The sequence below is a fragment of the Podarcis bocagei genome, assembly GCF_964188305.1.
Source record: "Podarcis bocagei genome assembly, chromosome: 18".
NCBI classification, from domain to species: domain Eukaryota; kingdom Metazoa; phylum Chordata; class Lepidosauria; order Squamata; family Lacertidae; genus Podarcis; species Podarcis bocagei.
The window spans coordinates 7,073,631-7,097,900 of record NC_138144.1 but is presented as its reverse complement, the minus strand read 5'-3'; the positions used below and the strand labels follow the sequence as shown (position 1 = coordinate 7,097,900).

Sequence of the window (24,270 nt, the reverse complement as noted above, 5' to 3'; positions counted from 1 at the left end):
ATACTAAAATATTAAACATAATAAAAATTCCCGATATAGGATTGGACGCCTTGTGGGTTGGATAACTTCACATCTGCCAACATTTCTCCAATGAAAATGGGGACATTCTAAGCAAAGTTGGGAAATTCCAGGATCAAATGAAAAACTGTCTCTAATTCAGGGACATCCCTGGAAAATTGGAGCACTTGCAGGGTCTGTAGTAATAAAAATGGCTGAATAGGAATTCCACTCTACATAAGATACACGCAGCCCCAAATCATAAGAGGCTGAAGTGAGTAGGACTGAGATATCCATCTTGGCTTCCCGGTTTCTTAATGCTGGTGTTTTCCCCTGCCATTCCAGCTTCACCCTTTCTTAAGAGAAATCCGGTGTCTGAATACTTCCAGAGGCAGACTGTGCTTGGATGAGAACTGGGAGCTACCAGCGGACTTTGATATTGTGAACTGGGTGATGTTTCCCAATATCTCTTATGACATTTTGAAAATTGGGAATATAAGGAGAGATACGTCTGCTGGAATAAAGTTCACCATTAACCCAGAAGCCATTGAGTGGCCCAGGAAATTCAACAAGGTAAGGGGAATCACAAAGGGAGAAGGCTAGGAGATGATTACTATGTTTTTCCTTAAACAACCGCTGAAAAATGACCATATCAGGATATCAGGTTGACCAATGGTGTCTTGACCGTCAATAGCAGCTGCAACCACCACTCTTTCTTTTCACAGCAGCTGAGATAGGAGGTGAATTTGGGGTGCTCAAAGAAAGGATAGAGCACAGAGGTCCTCAGAGAAGACACCAGAATCTTCGACAGAAAGGACTACGTAGATAAGAAGAAAAGGGAAAGCCCCTAGTAAAAGTGAACTATTGGGTTTTCATACATGCAGAAGGATGGAAAGTAATTTATTTTAGAAATGATAATTACTGATTTATTGTGGATATTTTAAATTTATGGAGTAAGCTCACTTGTAGATGTTGCAAATGTTAAACTATTGTATGTGCAGAAATTGAGAAGTGCACGGCTGTTGGTGAAGGATGAGAAGTTAAAAAAAAAACAACCCCTATTGTAATACAAGGTTAATTTTAAGGAATGGCATATGAACTAGAAATAACTAGGACATTCATCAGCAATAAGAGGAAACCTTGCATGCCTCAAAAACAGAGTGAGGGAAACCAATATTTGGAAAAGTTATATTAAATTTGTCTTAATTAGTGATTGAGAGATTATCTGAATCCTGAACTTTGGGGAAATCACATTTTAGACTCCATTGCCATTTTCTTTGAAGATTTATTAAACAGGGAAGCAGGTAAACGGAGAAGAGGAATCAGAGTTCTGTGGCGCAAACCTCAGTTGTCCTGAACGAATTATGAAGAACAAGATATTCTGGTCACCCCAATGGTCAGTGGGGGGTTGAAAGGACCCTGATGAGGGGTCAAAGGCTGCAGCCCAAAGATCCGTTTGAATTCACTCTATGAGGGAGTAACATACACACAAATACTCCTAACTGTTCCTCTTTGTTGCACCTTCTTGTCTTTCTGGTTAGGCCGTGCCTCGTTCCAGGTGTAATGAAAAATGTCGACCTGGATATGCCAAGGTGGTTCTAGAAGGAAAGTCTGTTTGCTGCTATGCTTGTGCTCGGTGTGCGGAAGGGACCTTCTCCGCCCAGGAAGGTGGGTGACGCCAAGGGGGAAGGCATTTCTGGAGAGAGTAAACACAGGGCAGTAATCCAGTCTCAAACACTTTTTGTGGGATTTCTGCAGACATTGGGGAATGTGGCTCCTTCCTCAACGTCTTTACAATCACCTTCATTACATCCTGGAAGAGAGTTGAAAGGAATGACCATAAGGAAGAATTCTCTAGGATTTCTTCAAAATGTAATCGAGTTCAGATCATTAGGGATGTAAGTGATGCTGCAGCCACTCTTTTTCCTCTTCCCCAGATGCAGAACATTGCACCAAATGCTCAGAAGATCACCATTCAAACAAGGACAGAGATCAATGTGTTCCCAAGATTACCACCTTCCTGACTTATGGAGAATATTTAGGAATGTTTTTAGCTTCCGTTGCCCTCTTCTTATCTATAACAGCAGGCACTGTGTTGGGAATCTTCATTAAATACAAGGACACTCCCATAGTCAAAGCCAACAACCGGGACCTCTCCTACACCCTCCTCGTCTCCCTCCTGCTTTCCTTTTTGTCCTCCTTCCTCTTCATCGGGCGCCCAAGGAAAGAGACCTGCCTTCTCCGACAAACGGCCTTCAGCATCATCTTCTCAGTTGCTGTTTCTTCTGTCTTGGCAAAGACCATCACGGTGGTGCTGGCCTTCCTGGCCACAAAGCCCGGGAACAGGGTGAGGAGATGGCTGGGCAAGAGTCTGGCCAACTCCATTGTCATCTCCTCTTCTGGGGGGCAAGTTCTCATCTGCACCATCTGGCTGGGCTCTTCTCCCCCATTCCCAGAGCCCGACATGCGCTCCCAGGTGGAAGAGATCGTCCTGCAATGCAACGAAGGGTCTGTGGCCATGTTTTACGTTGCCCTCGGCTACCTGGGCTTCTTGGCTGCCACCTGCTTCACGGTGGCTTTCCTAGCCAGGAAGTTGCCCGGCTCCTTCAACGAAGCCAAGCTGATCACCTTCAGCATGCTGGTCTTCTGCAGTGTTTGGGTGTCTTTTGTGCCCACCTACCTGAGCACCAAGGGCAAGTACATGGTGGCCGTGCAGATCTTCTCTATGTTGGCCTCCAGTGCTGGGCTTCTGGGCTGCATCTTCCTTCCCAAGTGCTACATTATTGTGCTGAGGCCTGATCTGAACACAAAGGAGCACCTGACAACCAGGAATTAAGGGGACATCTGATTCTTAAAACATTCCATGTTCCCGATGCACAGAAGTGCCTAAAGGAAACACACCTGATCATCCATGTTGCTCCTTTTCCACCTCTGAAAGAGATTATGTTTATTCTTAGCCCCGGTTTTATGTAGTCCTGTTCACATGAACCGTAAGATGGGAGGAACGTCCTTGGTTCCTTACTTTGCCAAGGATTACAATAAGTCCTGGTGTACTGCCCTTAGTTTGTAAACTATTATCTTTTAATAAATTTAAAAAGATTTAAAAGGTTTTTGAGTCTGTTTGCTTTGTCATGACTACCTATTAACCATCTCAATTCTAATATTCCACAATACTGTTTGGTTATGCCAGTTCTATGTATTCACTTTTCTATGCTCCATTTCCCACATTTACGCGCTATCATTCATAAGCTCACTTCACATCATTTCATTCTCCTAAGCTTTGTAAATCAATAAACTGAGAAATTCATTTAAGACATCTTCCATAGTCTGTTGGTTTAATTTCTGTATTGTGTAAGCTCTGCTCCCTGTTCCAAAGAGTAGCAAAGCCTTGACTGGGATCCAATGAATTTTATTGCACTGGCCAGGGTTAGGGGCGGGCGAGGCAGCCGGGAAGAGAGGGGAGAGGGAACTCCGGCGCTCATGAGAGTGGCAGGCCGCCTACGCCAATCTGGGCGAGTCATTGTGAAAGGAGGTGGGGCGAGTAGAGCTGGGGAAGGCAATGGGTCGCGAAAGGCAGCAGTGGAAAGCGGGGAGAGGCGGGGCGGGGTTTAGTGGAGAGTGGTCACGCCCACTAGGCAGGGCAAGGCAGAGCTGGTAGGAGCCTCTGGCTTGACTTATTTCATTATTATTACTAATATTAATTATAATGAAATATTAATTTGGGGGAAGGTATATTATTATATTATATTATATTATATTATATTATATTATATTATATTATATTATATTATATTATATTATATTATATTACATTGGGACGCGGGTGGCACTGTGGGTTAAACCACAGAGCCTAGGGCTTGCTGATCAGAAGGTCAGCGGTTCAAATCCCCGTGACGGGTGAGCTCCCGTTGCTCAGTCCCTGCTCCTACCAACCTAGCAGTTCAAAAGCACATCAAAGTGCAAGTAGATAAATAGGTACCGCTCCGGCGGGAAGGTAAACGGTGTTTTCATGCGCTGCTGTGGTTCGCCAGAAGCGGCTTAGTCCTGCTGGCCACATACCCGGAAGCTGCACGCCGGCTCCCTTGGCCAATAAAGCTAGATGAGCGCCGCAACCTCAGAGATGGCCACAACTGGACCTAATCGTCAGGGGTCCCTTTACCTTTAGCTATCATATTATATTATATTATATTATATTATATTATATTATATTATATTATATTATATTATATTATATTATATTATATTATATTATATTATATTATAATATTACATATTACTGTATTTTCCCCTGTAGAACATGCCCCCGTGTATAAGACACCCCCTATTTTGGGGGACTCAATATTAAGAAAATGGGGGATCCCATTTTCCCCGTCGTATACACGGAAAAGTACGATGTATGTATGTTATTATTATATTATATTATATTATATTATATTATATTATATTATATTATATTATTAATACAGCGTGACTCATAATGAAGTATACAGTTTCAACATACAATAAAAGAATATAATATATCTCATGTTACCTGTGACAGAATTGTAGGGGAATGTTTAAAGTAGTTTTGAAACAGTCACAGATGTTCTATGTATGCACCGTTTGTCACACAACACACATCGCAATTGCAAATGCCGTTGCACAACAAACTCCATTTTGCTCAATTCAAGAACACAAAACGTCTTCTCCACTGCAGACGCAGCCATTTCGCCTGACTAGTCACGTGACACGCGCACTCTCACCTCCATCACTTTATGAGTACATCTACCTCACGGTTCGCAGCTGTTTTCCGTGTCGGCGCCGGTCTTACAGGATCTGGAAACTGTATATTTCATTATGAATCACCCTGTACAGTGGTGCCTCGCAAGACGAAATTAATTCGTTCCGCAAGTTTCTTCTTCTTGCGAGTTTTTCGTCTTGCGATGCACGGTTTCCCATAGGAATGCATTGAAAATCAATTAATGCGTTCCTAGGGAAACCGCCTTCAGACCAGGTCCGGAGACAGTCTGTCCCCGGACCTCTTCTGAAGGCTGGGGGGGGGACAAGGGCTTTTCTTCCCACCCCCAGCATTTTAAAAAACCCCGGGACAGCGGAGGGCTTCTCCGCTGTCCGGGGCGATCTTAAAATGCTGGCGGGCGGCATTTTAAAATCGCCCCGGGACAGCGGAGGACTTCTCCGCTGTCGGGGCGATTTAAAAGCCCCTGGGAAGGCAGGCAGGGGGGACAAAGACTTTCGCCCCCCGCAAGCCTTCAGAAGAGGTCCTGGACCTCTTCTGAAGGCTGGCGGGGGCGAAAGTCTTTGCTCCCCCCGCCTGCCTTCAAAAGCTGTCCGGCCAAGGCTTCGCGGACCTCTGCCGGCATGCCGAAGCCTGCGCGCGCTGACATTAGCGCGCCCAGGCTTCGCGGAGCGCTCCGCCAGCAGCGGCAGCGTTGCCGCTGCTGGCGGAGACTCGCCCGCATCCCGAAGCCTGCGCGCGCTGACATTAGCGCGCCCAGGCTTCGCAGAGCGCTCCGCCAGCAGCGGCAGCGTTGCCGCTGCTGGCGGAGACTTGCCGGCATGCCTCTCCTGCCTTCAAAAGCCGTCCGGGATAGCGGAAAGCGCTTCCCTGCTATCCCGGACTGCTTTTAAAATGCTGGCGCTGGGGAGCAAAGCCTTTCGGCCCCCGCCAGCCTTCCTGGACCTCTTCTGAAGGCCGGGGGGGGGAAAGGCTTTGCTCCCCACCGCTAGCATTTAAAAGAGGTCCCCGGAGATTTCCCTATGGGCTTTCGTCTTGCGAAGCAAGCCCATAGGGAAATTCGTTTTGCGAAGCGCCTCCAAAACGGAAAACCCTTTCGTCTAGCGGGTTTTCCGTCTTGCGAGGCGTTCGTCTTGCGGGGTACCACTGTATTATATTATTTCGGTGTCCAATCACAGCATTACTATAGGATTTTTCATTTCAATCAATCAAATCTTTATTACGGTAGTAGACCAGCATCAGTAGGGTGGGGTACAGTCATTTCCAATCTGTAAAACGTTTTGGAAAGCTAAAATGTATTAAAACACAAAGTATACATAAAAGTCTAAAAGAAGCTAAAAGAGGGGTTTCGGAGCATTAAACGGATGTGGAAGAGCATAAAAGGTTAGTATATAAAAGACTCTGGCCATCAATTTCCAGGGCACTCTGATATGAGTGTTCATTAAATCTAGTGTAACAACAACAAAAACCATTTATTTCTACCCCACCATCCGGCTTGGTTTCCCCAGCCACTCAGGGTGGCTCCCAATAGAATATGGAAAACACGATAAATACATCAAACATTACAAACTTCCCTGAACAGGGCTACCTTCAGATGTCTTCTAAAAGTCAGGTAGTTGTTCACTTCCTTGACATCTGCTGGGAGGGCGCCACCACCAAGAAGGCCCTCTGCCTGGTTCCCTCTTTGTGGCACAGGTCATCATCCGATGAATTTGGAGCGACATTTATTTCTGTGTTCATAATTAAAGAAAATGTGCATTTTAAAAGCATCGCACCTTGATTGTAATATTAAGAATGCACTTAAATTACTACTCACAACAATGAATAAGGGATTGAAATGCACACATAGTTAAGCAGCATAAATATTTGTTAACGAAGTGATTATTGTTACTTTTATTGCTCCTAATCCCAGTGGCTTCCAAGACTGAGCTCTATTCTGCCTTGGTCAGACCCCACCTGGAATACTGTGTCCAGTTCTGGGCACCACAATTTAAGAAGGATGTGGACCCATGGGAAGAAACCCCTCAGCCCCCAGAAACCCCTCGCCCTCACCCCAGAACCCAAAGGGTGCTCATCAATGGTTCCTCTTCATCCTGGAGAAGAGTGACTAGTGGGGTGCCACAGGGTTCTGTCTTGGGCCCGGTCTTATTCAACATCTTTATCAACGACTTGGATGATGGACTCAAGGGCATCCTGATCAAATTTGCAGATGACACCAAACTGGGAGGGGTGGCTAACACCCCAGAGGACAGAATCACACTTCAAAATGACCTTGACAGATTAGAGAACTGGGCAAAAACAAACAAGATGAACTTTAACAGGGAGAAATGTAAAGTATTGCACTTGGGCAAAAAAAATGAGAGGCACAAATACAAGATGGGTGACACCTGGCTTGAGAGCAGTACATGTGAAAAGGATCTAGGAGTCCTGGTTGACCACAAACTTGACATGAGCCAACAGTGTGACGCGGCAGCTAAAAAAGCCAATGCAATTCTGGGCTGCATCAATAGGAGTATAGCATCTAGATCAAGGGAAGTAATAGTGCCACTGTATTCTGCTCTGGTCAGACCTCACCTGGAGTACTGTGTCCAGTTCTGGGCACCACAATTCAAGAAGGACACTGACAAACTGGAACGTGTCCAGAGGAGGGCAACCAAAATGGTCCAAGGCCTGGAAACGATGCCTTATGAGGAACGGCTAAGGGAGCTGGGCATGTTTAGCCTGGAGAAGAGGAGGTTAAGGGGTGATACGATAGCCATGTTCAAATATATAAAAGGATGTCACATAGAGGAGGGAGAAAGGTTGTTTTCTGCTGCTCCAGAGAAGCGGACACGGAGCAATGGATCCAAACTACAAGAAAGAAGATTCCACCTAAACCTTAGGAAGAACTTCCTGACAGTAAGAGCTGTTCGACAGTGGAATTTGCTGCCAAGGAGTGTGGTGGAGTCTCCTGTTTTGGAGGTCTTTAAGCAGAGGCTTGACAACCATATGTCAGGAGTGCTCTGATGGTGTTTCCTGCTTGGCAGGGGGTTGGACTCGATGGCCCTTGTGGTCTCTTCCAACTCTAGGATTCTATGATTCTATGATTCTATGATTCTATAAGATGCCGGCTCAGAGGGGCCCCTGAGCTTAGACTACGAAGCCTCTGAGGGCGTGCAGAGTGCCAATCCCCCCAGGGGCCCCTCTCTCTCCCGGACTCACCTAGGGGCCCTGCCCCTGCCAGCCTCTCCGGCCTCTGAGGGCGTGCAGAGTGCAAATCCCCCCAGGGGCCCCTCTCTCTCCCGGGCCCACCTGGGGGCCCTGCCCCTGCCAGCCTCTCTGGCCTCTGAGGGCGTGCAGAGTGCAAATCCCCCCAGGGGCCCCTCTTCCTCCTGGGGGCCCTCTCCCTGCCAGCCTCTCCGGCCTCTGATGGCGTGCAGAGTACAAATCCCCCCAGCGGCCCCTCTTCCTCCTGGGGGCCCTGCCCCTGCCAGCCTCTCCGGCCTCTGAGGGCGTGCAGAGTGCAGATCCCCCCAGGGGCCCCTCTCCCTCCTGGGGGCCCTGCCCCTGCCAGCCTCTCTGGCCTCTGAGGGCGTGCAGAGTGCAGATCCCCCCAGGGGCCCCTCTCTCTCCCGGGCTCACCTGGGGGCCCTGTCCCTGCCAGCCTCTACGGCCTCTGAGGGCGTGCAGAGTGCAGATCCCCCCAGGGGCCCCTCTTCCTCCTGGGGGCCCTCCCCCTTCCAGCCTCTCCGGCCTCTGAGGGCGTGCAGAGTGCAGCTGGACGGGCTGCAGGCGCTGGTGTCCCTGGCGGACGAGGAGGGTCACTTGGCCGGGCCTTTCTATGCCCTCGGAGGGGAAGGGGCCACCTTCAAAAGGCCCTGCGACTCCCGCCAGCCTCCACCGGCACGGTTCACACTGGGGGGGGGCAGACTTCCCAGCATGCACTGCCAGCTCCGTCAGGCCAATGGTCGATTCCCAGCCTCAATAAATTTGAAATTTACTGGTTTTTCCGGTGTATAACCAAATAAATCAATCTCAAGGTGTCTTTTGTTCGGCTTCACTTATTAGCTTTATGGATAAATTAACCTCTATTAGGTTTCATTTCATTTCCCTCACGTCCTTCCTCCCTTCTTCTCACAAACAAGGATCCTGTGTCCTATCATTTTATTTTTCTCTACACGTATTTGGATTCTTCCACATAAACTTGAGGGAGAAAGAGAGAAGGCTTCTCCTCCCAGCCTTTCCCTTGCCCTTCCCAGGCTGCCCTGCGCAACCTTCCTCCTGGCCTGCCAATCAACTGATAATAACCGATTGTGGTTCGAGGACCCGACCCCCGCGAAGTGAAATGAAGACACAGGGACACGGGATATAAGGTTGATGGGCTAGAAAAGGCCACAACTTTATTGATTACAGCAATGAAAAGGGATTGGCTTAGGCATTGGATCTCTAAAGCAAGGGGGTTTATTCACCAGGAGGTGGATCCTGTTGATGCTCATCCAACTATAGGCTCCCCCCTGCTGTCGCCGAGGGTCGTGCCATGGCCTCCCGCCAAGCAGGCATTGGACGCAATACACGACCCCCCGATTCCTTTAAGGGAATACCCCTAAAAATGGAAGGCATAGGCGATGGCCACACCTAGCCCTTCGACACACCACAACACATTCTTCCAATGCCTAAAGGCTCGTCGCCAATACCCTCACAGCTGTAACCAATCCCTGATGCTGCTGCTGATGCTAGTTAACCAAATGTCATTCCCTTGGTCTGAAAGATGGACCCTATCATTCCGGGACAAGGCTTGGTCGCCAATCCGGATACGGTCATGAGAGATGACTCGGCCATACAAAAAGTGCACCCAACGGGCTATTGCACGATTTAAGAGTTTCCTGGATTTTTCAACGGCCATACAGTTCTGCACACCGTGCCACACCATTCTCTTCAGGAAGGAGGACCAGAACACCGTTGTTCCGGGACACCAGGCAGCAATCTCATCCAAATCTCTTTTTATGTGCCACGACAAGTCCACACTTCTTCTGCAAACCAGTTCATTTTCCCCTAATTGAAGGATAAGGATGTCAGGAGGGCCAAACGCGGCAACTCTCCCTCTCAGCAATGGCGTAAGCAATGCCTCGTCTCGAAAACCAGGAAACTCACACTCAGCAATGGCATAAGCAATGCCTCGTCTCTCCCTCTCAGCAATGGCATAAGCAATGCCTCGTCTCTCCCTCTCAGCAATGGCATAAGCAATGCCTCGTCTCGAAAACCAAGAAACTCGCACTCAGCAATGGCATAAGCAATGCCTCGTCTCTCCCTCTCAGGAATGGCATAAGCAATGCCTCGTCTCGAAAACCAGGAAACTCGCACTCAGCAATGGCATAAGCAATGCCTCGTCTCTCCCTCTCAGGAATGGCATAAGCAATGCCTCGTCTCTCCCTCTCAGGAATGGCATAAGCAATGCCTCGTCTCTCCCTCTCAGGAATGGCATAAGCAATGCCTCGTCTCTCCCTCTCAGGAATGGCATAAGCAATGCCTCGTCTCTCCCTCTCAGCAATGGCATAAGCAATGCCTCGTCTCTCCCTCTCAGCAATGGCATAAGCAATGCCTCGTCTCTCCCTCTCAGCAATGGCATAAGCAATGCCTCGTCTCTCCCTCTCAGCAATGGCATAAGCAATGCCTCGTCTCTCCCTCTCAGGAATGGCATAAGCAATGCCTCGTCTCGAAAACCAGGAAACTCGCACTCAGCAATGGCATAAGCAATGCCTCGTCTCTCCCTCTCAGGAATGGCATAAGCAATGCCTCGTCTCTCCCTCTCAGGAATGGCATAAGCAATGCCTCGTCTCTCCCTCTCAGCAATGGCATAAGCAATGCCTCGTCTCTCCCTCTCAGGAATGGCATAAGCAATGCCTCGTCTCTTCCTCTCAGCAATGGCATAAGCAATGCCTCGTCTCGAAAACCGGGAAACTCGCACTCAGCAATGGCATAAGCAATGCCTCGTCTCGAAAACCAGGAAACTCCCACTCAGCAATGGCATAAGCAATGCCTCGTCTCTCCCTCTCAGGAATGGCATAAGCAATGCCTCGTCTTGAAAACCAGGAAACTCGCACTCCAGGTGGCAATCCAAGGTTAGGGGTGAGGCCACAGCTAACTGGCCGTACGTGGGCCGAATGGACTATACCATGGCCACAAATCCAGACGCTTCTGAGAACGGCTGAGAATAAAGGAAAGAAAAATATGGGTAAGTAGAGGTAAAGGAGCAGAGCGCATTCTAACGAGTGTAACCTTTATAAGCGTCGGATTTCCACCGGCCCATTTCCTTAATCTTATCCGCTGGCAGGCCCAAGCGTGCAGCTGTTGTGGCGGCGCCAATCCTGAATGAGTGTGCGGCATAATCCTGGGAAGATAAACCACAGGCATCAATAGCTTTGCGGAGTGCCCTTGTGAATTGGTGTCTCAACAAAGGTGACTGTGGAAAAACATGGGTCTACCAAAGAATGTGATAGCGGCTATGTGTATCCTCAAAGTTTTCGAGGCTCAACCTAGGCCATGAAGGTGTGTTAAGTATTGCAGAACGTTTTCTGTGGAGGGTGTAACATCGGTGGAAAGGGAGGATACTTTGGACCTGAACCCCATGAAATCACACCAGACCTTCTTATATGATCTAAGCGTAGAGGGTGCGACAGATGCTAATGCTCCCTTAATCACTTCACCTCTCCAAGGATCCACAGGTGCTCCGGAACGGGTTCTGGCAGTGGCTGAGCCCTGGGAGCTAATGCTCGGAAGCGAGGCACTGGAGGACGAATGATCGGAGTAGGCGCGACACTCTCTCAGAACGCGATGACTGTTTAGCCAGTATGTTGACCACTGCCTGGTTATCAGTTCTGAAGCACACCCGGCAATTCTGGAACTCCTCAGTCCAAATGTGAACAGCCACAACTAAGGGGGGGGGGACTCCAGAAAAGTGAGATCCCACGTGATAGCCTCGCCTTGCACCTCTGCTGGCCATTGTCGAGCACACCAGCGTCCCCTAAAGAATAAACTGAAGCCCAAGGACCCAGAGGCATCAGTGAACCTGGAAATCTGAGGACAGGTTGAGGATTTCCTGCCATAAGGAGACTCCATTGTAGCGTTCCAGAAACGTGATCCAGATCTCAAGGTCTGTCTTAACCGATTTTGGGAGTCTTACCCTGTGGAGCGGTTTGTTTGTTTGTTTTGTTTTGTTTTGTTATTTTATTTATTTTATTTTTATACTAATAAACCCACATAACCAAGGAAGTCGCAAAGAGACCTCGTCCTTTTCCTCATTCCCTTGGAGGCACCTAGGACGGCTTCCATGTTTTCCCGACGAGCAGCCTCCAGGAAACAAGATCCCACCACCATGTATCCCGTTGACAGTACTGAGGATGGCATTTCTCCGCATTATTCATTTATTCATTTTTATTTATTCATATTTATTCCTTTATTTACTGATGTACTGAATCTATATCCTGTTCTCTCCCTGGAGGTGTCAGGGCGGTTCAGAGAGCAAAATCAAAATATAAAACCACAATATATATAATCAAAATAAAAAACTACTACCCAATCACAGCCTCTGCCCTCCCCCCACATTTTAAAAGGGCTTAGGATGCCTGGGATTCAAGGCTGGGACTCCTTCATCTGGCTGTTGTCCATCCCTGACTCTCTCACCTCTTCTTAAAAACCTCCAATGAATCATAGAATGGGAGACTTGGAAAGGGACCCCAAGGTCCTCTACTCCAACCCTCTGCAACGCTAAAGCATCCCTAACAGATGGCCATCCCACCTCTGCTTCAAAGCCTCCAAGGAAGGAGAGTTCATGGTCGGATCCAGCTCCTTCTTTGGTCCTTGGGAGCAAAGTTCAGGCCAAACTTCCAATTCCCCAAAACACCTTTTGACTTTTCATCATCATGTTTTTCTCCAGCTCTGCACCTGCCGCTTGAGCCATTCAAGACTTCAGAAAGTTTTTGTGATGAAACTTATTCCACTTGGAATAATCAAAATTATAATCATCTCATCTTCTGAAAGCCCAGGAGATATTTCTGGAGATTGCATGAGCCTCGGAAAGCAACATGACAATATTAATTGCGCTGTGTCTGGGAAAGAAAAAGTTGGTGCAGAGAATATTTCCTGTGTTGGAGACAGACTGAGTGAAGATGCAGAGCTGGCGAAAGAGGGGTGTGCCTGCCTTGGGCTTCCTAGCTCTGAAGGTAGAGTTGAAAACCATCCAGATTGGGAAAGCCCAGGCAGTCTGGCCTTGCAAGAGTCTTTGGGTTCTTCTGCTTTGTGTCTTTAGCAGGTAGGAGGAGGAGGAGGCAGAGCCAGAATGAGATCCCTGCTCCTTCTGTTGCTGCTTCTGCTGCTCATGATGCCCTTTGGAGTCTGCGGGAACCACAAGGCGAAATGCCCCTTGAATCTGGTCAGGGATCAAACGGATGCTCGCAATTACTACCGGCCTGGAGACTTTCTCATCAGCGGGATCATATCTCCAAAACGCTTTAGTACAGACACTGCATACGTCTTTTCTCAGACACCCTTCACCAGGACTAAAGCGTATGTACTTACATGCAGATGGTTTCATGGTCCTCCAGCCCTTCTAGTGGTTCCTATTTATCAAGGAAAGAGCGCCTTTCTCAGGGCTGGGGAGCCAAGGGCTGGTGTTGCAGGACTACCCTGCCCTGACCATTGGTCTTGCTGTTGGAGGAGCTGGGAGCTGGGGAGGGGTGTCTAGTCAAAGATTCTAGTAAAGGGGGGGGTGCTCATTCGTGTAGTTTCTGATCCAGAATATGGACAAAATTATAATTTTACCACACACTCAAACCTGCAAGCCACCAGGCCCCATATGTAACTAAAAGGGGACTGAGGTATTTGGTGCTTCTCTTCCCTCAATAAAATTGTCTCTAATCTACCTATAGTCTAGCCCCTTGCAAGAAGGCAAAGACCATTGCAAAAAAAAGCAGCCTTTGCAGCAACTTCCCAGTATATCACAATTTTTGAGGGGCGCCTTCATTTCTTACTCATAAAACCATAGTAGAACAGAATCATAGAGCTGTAGAGATGGAAGGAACCCGGAAGAATCTCACCTGAAGCATCCATGACACATGGTCACCTTCGGAGGGAGTCCGTTCCACTGTTGAACAGCTCTGTGTGCTGTTTGCATCAAAGCTCCGGTCATGGAGCAGAGATCTCCAAATTTTTGTTCTATGCTAGACAGGAAAAGGTTTGATATTAATGCAAAAAGATAAATAAATACTAATCTTTGTGGATCATATAATGCTTCCTCCCTCTCATTCATATGAATATAAGTTTCACTCTTTTTAAATAATTCATTTATTGCAGGGGGGCAACTAGGTTCCTCCGGCACGTGTTGTCTTTCCTGTTCACCATCCAAGAGATCAACCAGGATCTCAGGCTCTTACCCAACATCACCCTGGGCTACAACATCTATGAGAACGATTTCGATGCAAGGATGACTTCGGACGCCATGCTAGAGCTGCTTGCAGGCAGTGGATGCAATATTCCCAATTATCACTGTGGAGAACAGAATCACCTGCTGGCAGTTCTTGAAGGAGGCAACAGTTTCATCTCAAGAGTGATTTCAGCCTTGTCAGGCATCTACAAAATCCCACAGGTAAGTAGTGGGAGAGCATGGAGGGAAAAAGAATTTCAACTGCGTAAAATTCTACTTTCTCTTTGTGGAGGGGTCAAGTGCGGACATTTTTCAAAACGGGAAAATCCTGAGCTATGGATCCAACATCCCTTTTTCAAAACTGAGCCTTCACCAACTTGACACCTCCAGATGTTTCAGACTACAACTCCCATCAGCCTCAGCCAGCAGAGATTTAGATCTCAGTGATTTCATATGATTAAATGCCCGTTATGCTGAAAGTAAAATAAATTGGTGATCTTTTGCTTTCCTTGCTAGATCAGTTATGGCTTCACTGCCCAGGTTCTCGAAGGTAAAACCCTGTTCCCTTTTGTCTACCGGATGACTCCCAAAGAGGAAAGTCAGTACCAGGGGATTGTTGAATTGCTCCTGTATTTTGGATGGACGTGGATTGGCCTCTTCACTCCAGACAATGACAGTGGAGAAAGATTTGAGAGCGCTGTAAAACCTCTGATGCTCAGCAAAGGGATCTGCATTGCTTTAACAAAAAGAGTACCAGAAAATGATCTAGATCAATTTATCAGGCCCGGGGAACCTTTTTTCCTATGGAGACAAGTTGGTGTATTTTTTTACTATGCAACCAATGTAATGGGCATCACTGTACCCCTGTCAATAAACATTTTATATGAGAAGGAAATAGGGGCAAAAGTCTGGATCACAACAACTTTGCTAGGAATCAGAGTTGGCTTTTACATCCCTCCAATCTTATTCCAGCACCTCCATGGTTCTCTGTCCTTTGCAATTCAGACCGGAATAAGGAGCAGCAAAGGTGGCAAATATAAATTGCAGACCTATTTTCTGGATTATTTTGATGAAGCATTTCAGTGTTCATATTCAAAGCATCTGTTGTCCGTGAAAGGCTGGGTAAGATGCAGAGAGGAGGAGAAACTGCAGCTATTGCCCCAAGAGCAACGTGAGATAACCCTGTCTTTAGACAGCTATGGCACTTACATCAATGTTCAGGCTGTGGCTCAGGCCTTGCATGCTTCGCTTTCATCTAGATCCCAGAGGAGGCTGATGGTGGAGGAAGGAGAGCAATGGGGACCCCAAAGGCTACAGCCGTGGCAGGTATTTCCTTCCCCTTTTTGCAAACTGCAGTCCACACAGATGCTGATCTTGACGGGGATAGACCTATAAAATATCAGAGTTAGTATTAGTAATAGTAGCAGACCGCCCAACATATCTCTGATGAAAATAGAACCATCCCATTCCATAATGATAATCTTACTGTTTATAGCCAGGGCTACTTTCAGAGGGGAACTCGCTGGAACTCAGTTCTGGCACCTCTCAGGTGGGTGCCATTGCCGTTCTAAGAAGGAGGTGTTCATGGTGAGTTCCGGCAGCTTTTTTGCTAGAAATATATCACTGTTTATACCCCACACATCTTTTTGGGTTGCCTCAGCACTCTGGGCAGCTCCCAACATAAACAAATTAATACTAAAATATGAAACATTAAAAATATTATATTAAGTCTATATCCTCCAACATTTCTCCAATGAAAATAGGGACATTCTAAGGAAAAGTGGGACATTCCTTTTTTAAAAAATAATAATATATTTTTCCGCTTTCAAGTCCTGTCTCGCAATTTAGTTCTTTAGCTTCCATTGCCCACATTGTAGGATATATTTCAATCCTGCTAGTGTCTTCAAATTTTTACAATTATTATTCAAATACACAATAAATGTACACCAATCCCTTTGAAATTTTTGATCAGCCTGTTCTCAAATCCTGCAGGTTAGTTTGGCCAGTTCTGCAAAGTCCATCATCTTTGCCTGCCACCATCCTCTTATCCACACTGAATATGTCATTAACTTGATGATATTGCAGCCACCCTGTAAGAAAAACCTTCAATTTGATCATATGGTTTAAGTTTAAAAGCTTTCTCGGTCTCCACCAAAGTGCCTTTATATGTGGCCCACCTTCCCTCCGTATTTAATTTTTGTACCGTCAGTACCTCAATAGGTGAGATCCACCATGGTGTTTTCCTTTCTAATAGGTTTTTATTTCTTTCTTTTTCAGATACTAATCACATGGTTCAGGAAACCTCTATGAACTTTCACTTTGTCATACCAAAGATAAGAATGCCACCCAAATCTGTTATCATAACCTTCCACATCTAAAATATCTGTATTCTCCATCGTTATCCATTCCTTTAACCAACAGAGACAGGACGCCTCATAATAGTGTTTCAAATCTGGCATGGCGAATCCACCTCTTTCTTTTTTAATCTATTAACAATTTATATTTCATCCTTGGCTTTTCCCCTGCCAGATGAATCTCAATACTACTTTTTGCCACTCTTTAAATACACCTGTCCTTTGAACACTGGAATTGTTTGAAACAGGAATAACATCTTGGGTAATACATTCATTTTTACCACTGATATTCTACCAGAAAATGACAACTTTAATCTGCTCCATATTTCGAAGTCCCCCTTGATTTCCTTCCATGTGGATTCATAATTATCATTAAACAAATTAATATTTTTTGGTATTAACCAAATTCCAAGATATTTCACTTCCTTTTGCAACCATAATTTCTGATCTACGTTGCAATTCCATGACCATATTCTTCACTAACAGTTTAGTTTTACCTTTATTGAGCTTAAATCCTGCTACTTGCCCAAATTATACTCCTTTACTCCAATCTTTATCCCTCTCACGTATGACAATTCTCTCAAATTCTTAGTTCATACCTCCAGGACCGTTATAAATATCAATGGTGACAAAGGGCACCCCTGTCTAGTGCCTTTAGTTATATCAAACTTATCAGTCAAAGTGTTGTTCACTATCAATTTCACCTTTTGCTCTGTTTTATTTGATCCCAGAATGTCCCACTTTTCCAAAGTGAAAAAGGAAAAGTGGGAGTAGAACTGAGATATCCATCTTGGCTTCCAGGTTTCTCAGTGCTGATGCTTTCCCCTGTCATTCCAGTTTCACCCTTTCTTAAGAGAAATCCGGTGTCTGAATACTTCCAGAGGCAGGCTGTGCTTGGATGAGAACTGGGAGCTGCCAGCAGACTTCGATATTATGAACTGGGTAATGTCTCCCAATAAGTCGGGTGACCTTTTGAAAATTGGGAATATAAGGAGAGAGACGTCTGCTGGCATAAAGTTCACCATTAACCCAGAAGCTATTGAGTGGCCCAAGAAATTCAACAAGGTAAGGGGAATCACAGAGAGAGGAGGCAAGGAGATCCCAGTTTTCCTTGAACAACTGCTGAAAAATGACCATATCAGGTTGACCAACGGTGTCTTCACCGTCAATAACAGCTGCAACCACCACTCCTACTTTAACCGAATCTTTAACCGAATGGACTACGTAGATAATAATAATAATAATAATAATAATAATAATAATAATAATAATAATAATAATAATAATAAATTTATTTATATCCCGCCCTCCTCAGCCGAAGCCGGGCTCAGGGCGGCTAACAACAATCAAATAATCAGTCAAATAATCACACAATCTAAAAATATTTCATTATAAAAATTAATTAAATCAAATTGATGGCAACCAATTAAGCAAAATTCTGAGCAGGTTGCCAGAGGAGGGAGTCAGGCTGCGCCCTGACCAAAAGCCTGGCGGAACAACTCTGTCTTGCAGGCCCTGCGGAAAGATGTCAGGTCCCGCAGGGCCCTAGTCTCTTGTGACAGAGCATTCCACCAGTTTGGAGCCGCAGCTGAGAAGGCCCTGGCTCTAGTTGAGGCCAGCCTAACCTCTCTGAGGCCTGGGACCTTGAGGATGTTATTATTTGCAGACCGTAGGTTTCTCTGTGGGGCATACCAGGAGAGGCGGTCCCGTAGGTACGAGGGTCCTAGGCCGTATAGGGCTTTAAAGGTTAAAACCAGCACCTTAAACCTGATCCTGTACTCCACCGGGAGCCAGTGCAGCTGGTATAATACCGGATGAATGTGCTCTCGCAGCGAAGACCCCATAAGGAGTCTCGCCGCGGCATTCTGCACCCGCTGGAGTTTCTGGGTCAGTCTCAAGGGCAGCCCCACGTAGAGCGAGTTACAATAATCCAGTCTGGAGGTGACCGTCGCATGGATCACAGTGGCTAGGTCAGGACGAGAGAGATAAGGGGCCAACTGCTTAGCTTGGCGGAGATGAAAAAATGCCGCCTTTGTTATAGCTGTAATCTGCGCCTCCATAGAGAGGGAGGTATCGAAGATTACACCCAAACTCTTAACGGCCGGTGCTGGCACTAATTGCACCCCCGCAAGAGATGGGAGTTGCCCCCTCGATCCCATATCGTCCCGCCCCAGCCAGAGGACCTCTGTCTTCAAAGGATTTAACTTCAACTGGCTCCCACGTAACCATCCAGCCACAGCTTCCAGACATCTGGTCAGTGTGTCTGGGGCCGAGTCAGGATGGCCATCCATCAACAGATAGAGTTGGGTGTCATCAGCATACTGATGGCAACCCAGCCCAAAACTCCGGACAAGCTGGGCGAGGGGGCGCATAAAGATGTTAAAAAGCATCGGGGAGAGAATTGCACCCTGAGGCACTCCACACACCAAGGAGTGGCGTGATGACAATTCCCCCCCAAGCGCCACCCTCTGTCCCCGACCAGAGAGAAACGAGCGCAGCCATTGAAGGACTGTGCCCTGGATCCCCACGTCGGCAAGGCGGTGGTCCAGGAGTTCGTGATCGACCATGTCAAAGGCTGCTGACAGATCTAGAAGAATCAGCAGCCCCGACCCGCCTCGATCCAGCTGCCTGCGGAGATCATCTGTTAGGGCGACCAGAGCCGTCTCGGTCCCATGACCAGCGCGGAAGCCGGACTGGAATGGATCCAGAGCAGATGTTTCATCCAGAAACCTACCAAGCTGTTCAGCAACCGCTCTCTCAATCACCTTACCCAGGAATGGAAGATTCGAGACCGGGCGGTAATTGGATAGATCTGAGGGATCTAATGATGTTTTCTTTAAGAGCGGACGCACCACCGCCTCCTTCAGTTCCCCTGGGAATATCCCGGTGCCAAGGGACAAATTGATGATATCCCCCAGGGGGCCCCGCACCTCGTCTGGACACGCTCTAATCAGCCATGACGGGCACGGGTCAAGAGGACAGGTGGTGGGCTTTCCAGCTTGGAGGAATCTGTCCACATCGGCTGGAGATATCCGGTCAAAGTGGTCCAATACTGGACCCGAGGACAGTCGAGGGGCCTCCAGTTCCTTTATTGTATCCAAATTGGCAGGGAGGTCATGGCGGAGCAACAGGACCTTCTCCGCAAAAAAGCTCGCAAATGCCTCACAGCTGTGTGTCAGATTGGTATTTAAATTTGGCTGTCCTTCAAGGGACGTTAAAGACCGAATTATACTAAATAATTGCGCCGGGCGAGAGCTAGCGGATGCAATGGAGGCCGAGAAGTAAGACTTCTTAGCGGCCTTCACTGCCATCTCATAGGTTTTCATAAAAACCCTATAAGATGTTCTTGAGGCTCCGTCACGGGCACCCCGCCATACTCGCTCTAGCCGTCTGAGGTCCTGCTTCATTTTCCGAAGCTCCTCGGTAAACCAGGGAGCCCGGTTTCTGCGGGGTCGCAGAGGGTGCTTAGGTGCGATCTCATCGATGGCTGCCAGGAGCTGGGTATTCCAGCCCTCAACAAGCTCAGTCAATGAGTCGCCAGGGGGAGTAAGGTCCCGCAAGGCTTGACGGAATCTATCCGGGTCCATCAGCCTCTGCGGGCGAGCCCAAATCGGCTCGCCACCTAAGCAGGGTGGGGGTGGAAAGTCAATCCTGGCTTTCAGAGCGTAGTGATCAGACCATGGTGCCTTCATCGAAGGAGACATGATCACATCTATACCGGCACCAAAGATCAAATCCAGCGTGTGGCCTGCTTGATGTGTGGGGCCCGAAACAAACTGGGAGAGCCCTAGTGTCGCCATGGAAGACACCAGGTCCAAAGCCTGTGAGGAGGGAGTGGCATCAGCATGGAAGTTGAAGTCTCCCAATACCAATAGGTTAGGGAACTCCAAGGCCCAGCCGGCCACCGCCTCCAGCAGGCCTGACAGGGTGGCTGCTGGTGCGCTAGGTGGCCGGTACACCAGCCAGACAGCCAAGCTCTCCTCGGAGCCCCACACTAGGCCAACACATTCAATGCCGGGGATCGATGGTGATGGTAGAGCCCTGATGGAACAATCTTCCCGGATTAATACTGCCACCCCTCCCCCCCGGCCCACAGTCCGTGACTGGTGGAGGACGGTGAAACCCGGGGGCGCCATCTCTCGTAAGGTGACAGTTACCCCTTCGCGCACCCAGGTCTCCGTCACACAAGCCAGGTCGACTCCCTGCGAGATAAAGAAATCTCGCAGGGTAGCGGTTTTGTTGCCTATAGACCTGGCATTGCACAACACCAGTGACGGAGGTGAGTAATCCTTGCTCACCCTACCCTCGTCTCTCGGGATGGGGCGCAGATTGGAAGGGGTACGAGCATATCCGTATCTCGATCCCCTTCACCTATAACATCTGCCCCCACCGCCATACCTCCCTCACCCCTCCACGGTAGCAATCCCAGGCCTCATACTAACCTCCATTTACAAAATAAAAAACAAAACAACCAAAGACAATTATGCCCAAACAAAACCAATCCCCACCCCACTCAATATTCAACCCCAAAAACAAAACAAGATGGAACAAACAAAAATACATAGATAAAAACCACCATTCACGGTGGTACAACAAAGTAAACAATAAAGGCACCTTTAAAACACCTTAAAATATATATAAACATCTTTAACATTTGCAGCAGATAATGAAATAATATAATATTGTAAAAAACAACAACCCCCATTTAAGGTGCTGCAAATTAAAAGCAATTAAAACATTTAAAACTATTTTGTCCATTGCTGCCGGTAGCTGCTCTGTCCTCTAAACTGTAATGGTAGTGCAGGCCCCGCCCCCTAGGCCGGATGGAGTTGGCAGAAAAGGGAGCGGTCCTCCCAACACTCAAGCGAGCAGCAGCACCAGAAAAGCACCAGAAAAGGGAAAGCCCCTAGTAAAAGTGAACTATTGGGCTTTCATACATGCAGAAATATAGAAAGCAATTTATTTTAGAAATGATAATTACTGATTTATTGTGGATTTTTTAATTTGTGGAGTAAGCTCACTTGTAGATGTTGCAAATGTTAAACTATTGTATGTGCAGGAATTGAGAAGTGCACAGTTTTGGGTGAAGGATGATAATTTATTTTAAAAATTGCCTATTGTAATATAAGGCTAACGTTAAGAAATGGCACATGAACTAGAAATAACTAAGGAAATAGATCAGCAACAAGAGGAAACCTTGCATGCCTCAAGAACAGAGAGAGGGAAACCAATATTTGGAAAAGTCATATTAAATTTATCTAAATTAGTGGTTGAGAGATTATCAGAATCCTGAACTTTGGGGAAATCACATTTCAGACTCCATTGCCATTTTCTTTGAAGATTTATTAAGCAGGGAATCAGGTAAATGGAGAAGAGGAAACAGAGTTCTGTGGTGCAAACCTCAGTTGTCCTGAACGAATTAGGAAGAACAAGATATTCTGGTCACCCCAATGGTCAGTGGGGGGTTGAAAGGACCCTGATGAGGGGGTCAAAGTCTGCAGTCCAGAGATCAGTTTCAATTCACTCAGTGAGTGAATTACATACACACAAATACTCCTAACTGTTCCTCTTTGTTGCACCTTCTTGTCTTTCTGGTTAGGCCGTACCTCGTTCCAGGTGTACAGAGAGATGTCGACCTGGATATGCCAAGGTGGTTCTAGAAGGAAAGCCCGTTTGCTGCTATGCATGTGCTCGGTGTGCGGAAGGGACCTTCTCTGCCCAGGAAGGTGGGTGACGCCAAGGGGGAAGGTATTCCTGGAGAGAGTAAACACAGGGCAGAAATCCAGTCTCACCCACCTTTTGTGAGATTTCTGCAGACATTGGGGAATGTGGATTCTTCCTCGACATCCATAGGATTAACCAACTTTATTACATCCAGGAAGGGAGTTGAAAGGAGTGGCCATAAGGAAGAAATCTCTGGGGTGGAAAGTGGGCAGCTGTGAGAGGAAGTCCCACAAACATTCCTTCTTTTATTTTTTATACCAAGTCACACCAAAAAAGAAATAAGTTTGATATTTATAAAAAATAATAGACAGGTGATGCAAATCAGCCAATTTTTAATAGCAAAAGCACAATAAAAACAAACAATACTTCATATGAAAATTATTACAATATAATCAATGGACTGTTTTGATCTCACTACTATGAACATTGAATGGAAGCAACAGAAAACTGTTTGCAGTATTTAACATTCTTATTTCCTGAGGTCCACCACAGAGTTTTTCAAAATGTAAAAGAGCACAGATCATTAAGGATGTAACTGATGTGGCAGCCACTCTTTTTCCTCTTCCTCAGATGCAGAACATTGCACCAAATGCTCAGAAGATCAGTATCCAAACAAGGACAGAGATAAATGTTGTGTCCCCAAGACTATCATCTTCCTGGCTTATGAAGAATATTTGGGAATGGTTTTAGCTTCCGTTGCCCTCTTCTTGTCCTTAACAGCAGGCATTGTGTTGGGAATCTTCATTAAATACAAGGAAACTCCCATTGTCAAAGCCAACAACCGGGACCTCTCCTACATCCTCCTCGTCTCCCTCCTGCTTTCCTTTTTGTCCTCCTTCCTCTTCATCGGGCGCCCAAGGAAAGAGACCTGCCTTCTCCGACAAACGGCCTTCAGCATCATCTTCTCAGTTGCTGTTTCTTCTGTCTTGGCAAAGACCATCACGGTGCTGCTGGCCTTCCTGGCCACAAAGCCCGGGAACAGGGTGAGGAGATGGCTGGGCAAGAGTCTGGCCAACTCCATTGTCATCTCCTGTTCTGGGGGGCAAGTTCTCATCTGCACCATCTGGCTGGGCTCTTCTCCCCCATTCCCAGAGTCCAACATGCGCTCCCAGGTGGAAGAGATCATCCTGCAATGCAACGAAGGGTCCGTGGCCATGTTTTACGTTGCCCTCGGCTACCTGGGCTTCTTGGCTGCCACCTGCTTCATGGTGGCTTTCTTAGCCAGGAAGCTGCCTGGCTCCTTCAACGAAGCCAAGCTGATCACCTTCAGCATGCTGGTCTTCTGCAGTGTTTGGGTGTCTTTTGTGCCCACCTACCTGAGCACCAAGGGCAAGTACATGGTGGCCGTGCAGATCTTCTCTATGTTGGCCTCCAGTGCTGGGCTTCTGGGCTGCATCTTCCTTCCCAAGTGCTACATGATTGTGCTGAGGCCTGATCTGAACACAAAGGAGCACCTGACAACCAGACATTAAGGGGACATCTGATTCTTAAACCATTCCATGTTCCTGATGTCCAGAAGTGCATAAAGGAAACACACCTGATCATCCATGTTGCTCATTCTCCTCCTCTGAAAGAGATTGTGTTCCTTCTTAGCCCAACTTTTATGTAGTTCTGTTCACATAAACAGGAAGATGGGAGGAAATGTTTTGCTACCTTGCTTTGCCAAGGATTACAATGAGTCCTGGTGTACTGCCCTTAGTTTGTAAACTATTATCTTTTAATAATTTTGTGTTTTGGGAATGCCACTACCGAACTTCAGGAGGAGGGGGGGTTGCGGGCTCACGACCCCGCCCACACTCACTCTTGCGAGGCTGGCGCCAGCCTCACAGAAAGCAGGGATTCCCCTTAGTCTGCATCCCCCTGCAGCGCCAGCCAATCGGCTGGCGGCAGGGGCGGGCCTTCCAGAGGCCACTTAAGGTCGGGGCAGCCCTTGGCTCGCCCCTTTTCTCCCTTGCAGGTGACGCGGTTTGTTTGTTTGTAAACTATTATCTTTTAATAATTTTGTGTTTTGGGAACTTATATTTCTCTCACAACAAGATAGTCTAGAGGGAGGTAGGAGTTAG

General features: G+C 47.2%; 1 protein-coding gene and 1 long non-coding RNA gene across 2 annotated transcripts; one reads left to right on the top strand and one right to left on the bottom strand.

Annotated features, from left to right (window-relative positions):
• Window positions 1–4,519: 4,519 nt before the first annotated feature.
• LOC308577780 lies at window positions 4,520–12,063 on the bottom strand. Its single transcript, XR_014003679.1, has 3 exons — window positions 11,994–12,063; window positions 6,321–6,462; window positions 4,520–4,812 (listed from the first exon to the last, which is right to left on the bottom strand). It is a non-coding gene; the product is annotated as an uncharacterized lncRNA (long non-coding RNA).
• A 704-nt stretch (window positions 12,064–12,767) lies between these two features.
• Window positions 12,768–23,931, top strand: LOC308577475 (vomeronasal type-2 receptor 26-like). Its single transcript, XM_081177684.1, has 6 exons — window positions 12,768–13,273; window positions 14,060–14,351; window positions 14,646–15,455; window positions 17,321–17,548; window positions 22,083–22,209; window positions 22,778–23,931. The coding sequence occupies exons 1-6, from the start codon at window positions 13,047–13,049 to the stop codon at window positions 23,677–23,679; spliced, it is 2,586 nt and encodes an 861-aa protein (XP_081033810.1). The 5' UTR covers window positions 12,768–13,046; the 3' UTR covers window positions 23,680–23,931.
• The last annotated feature ends 339 nt before the right edge of the window (window positions 23,932–24,270 follow it).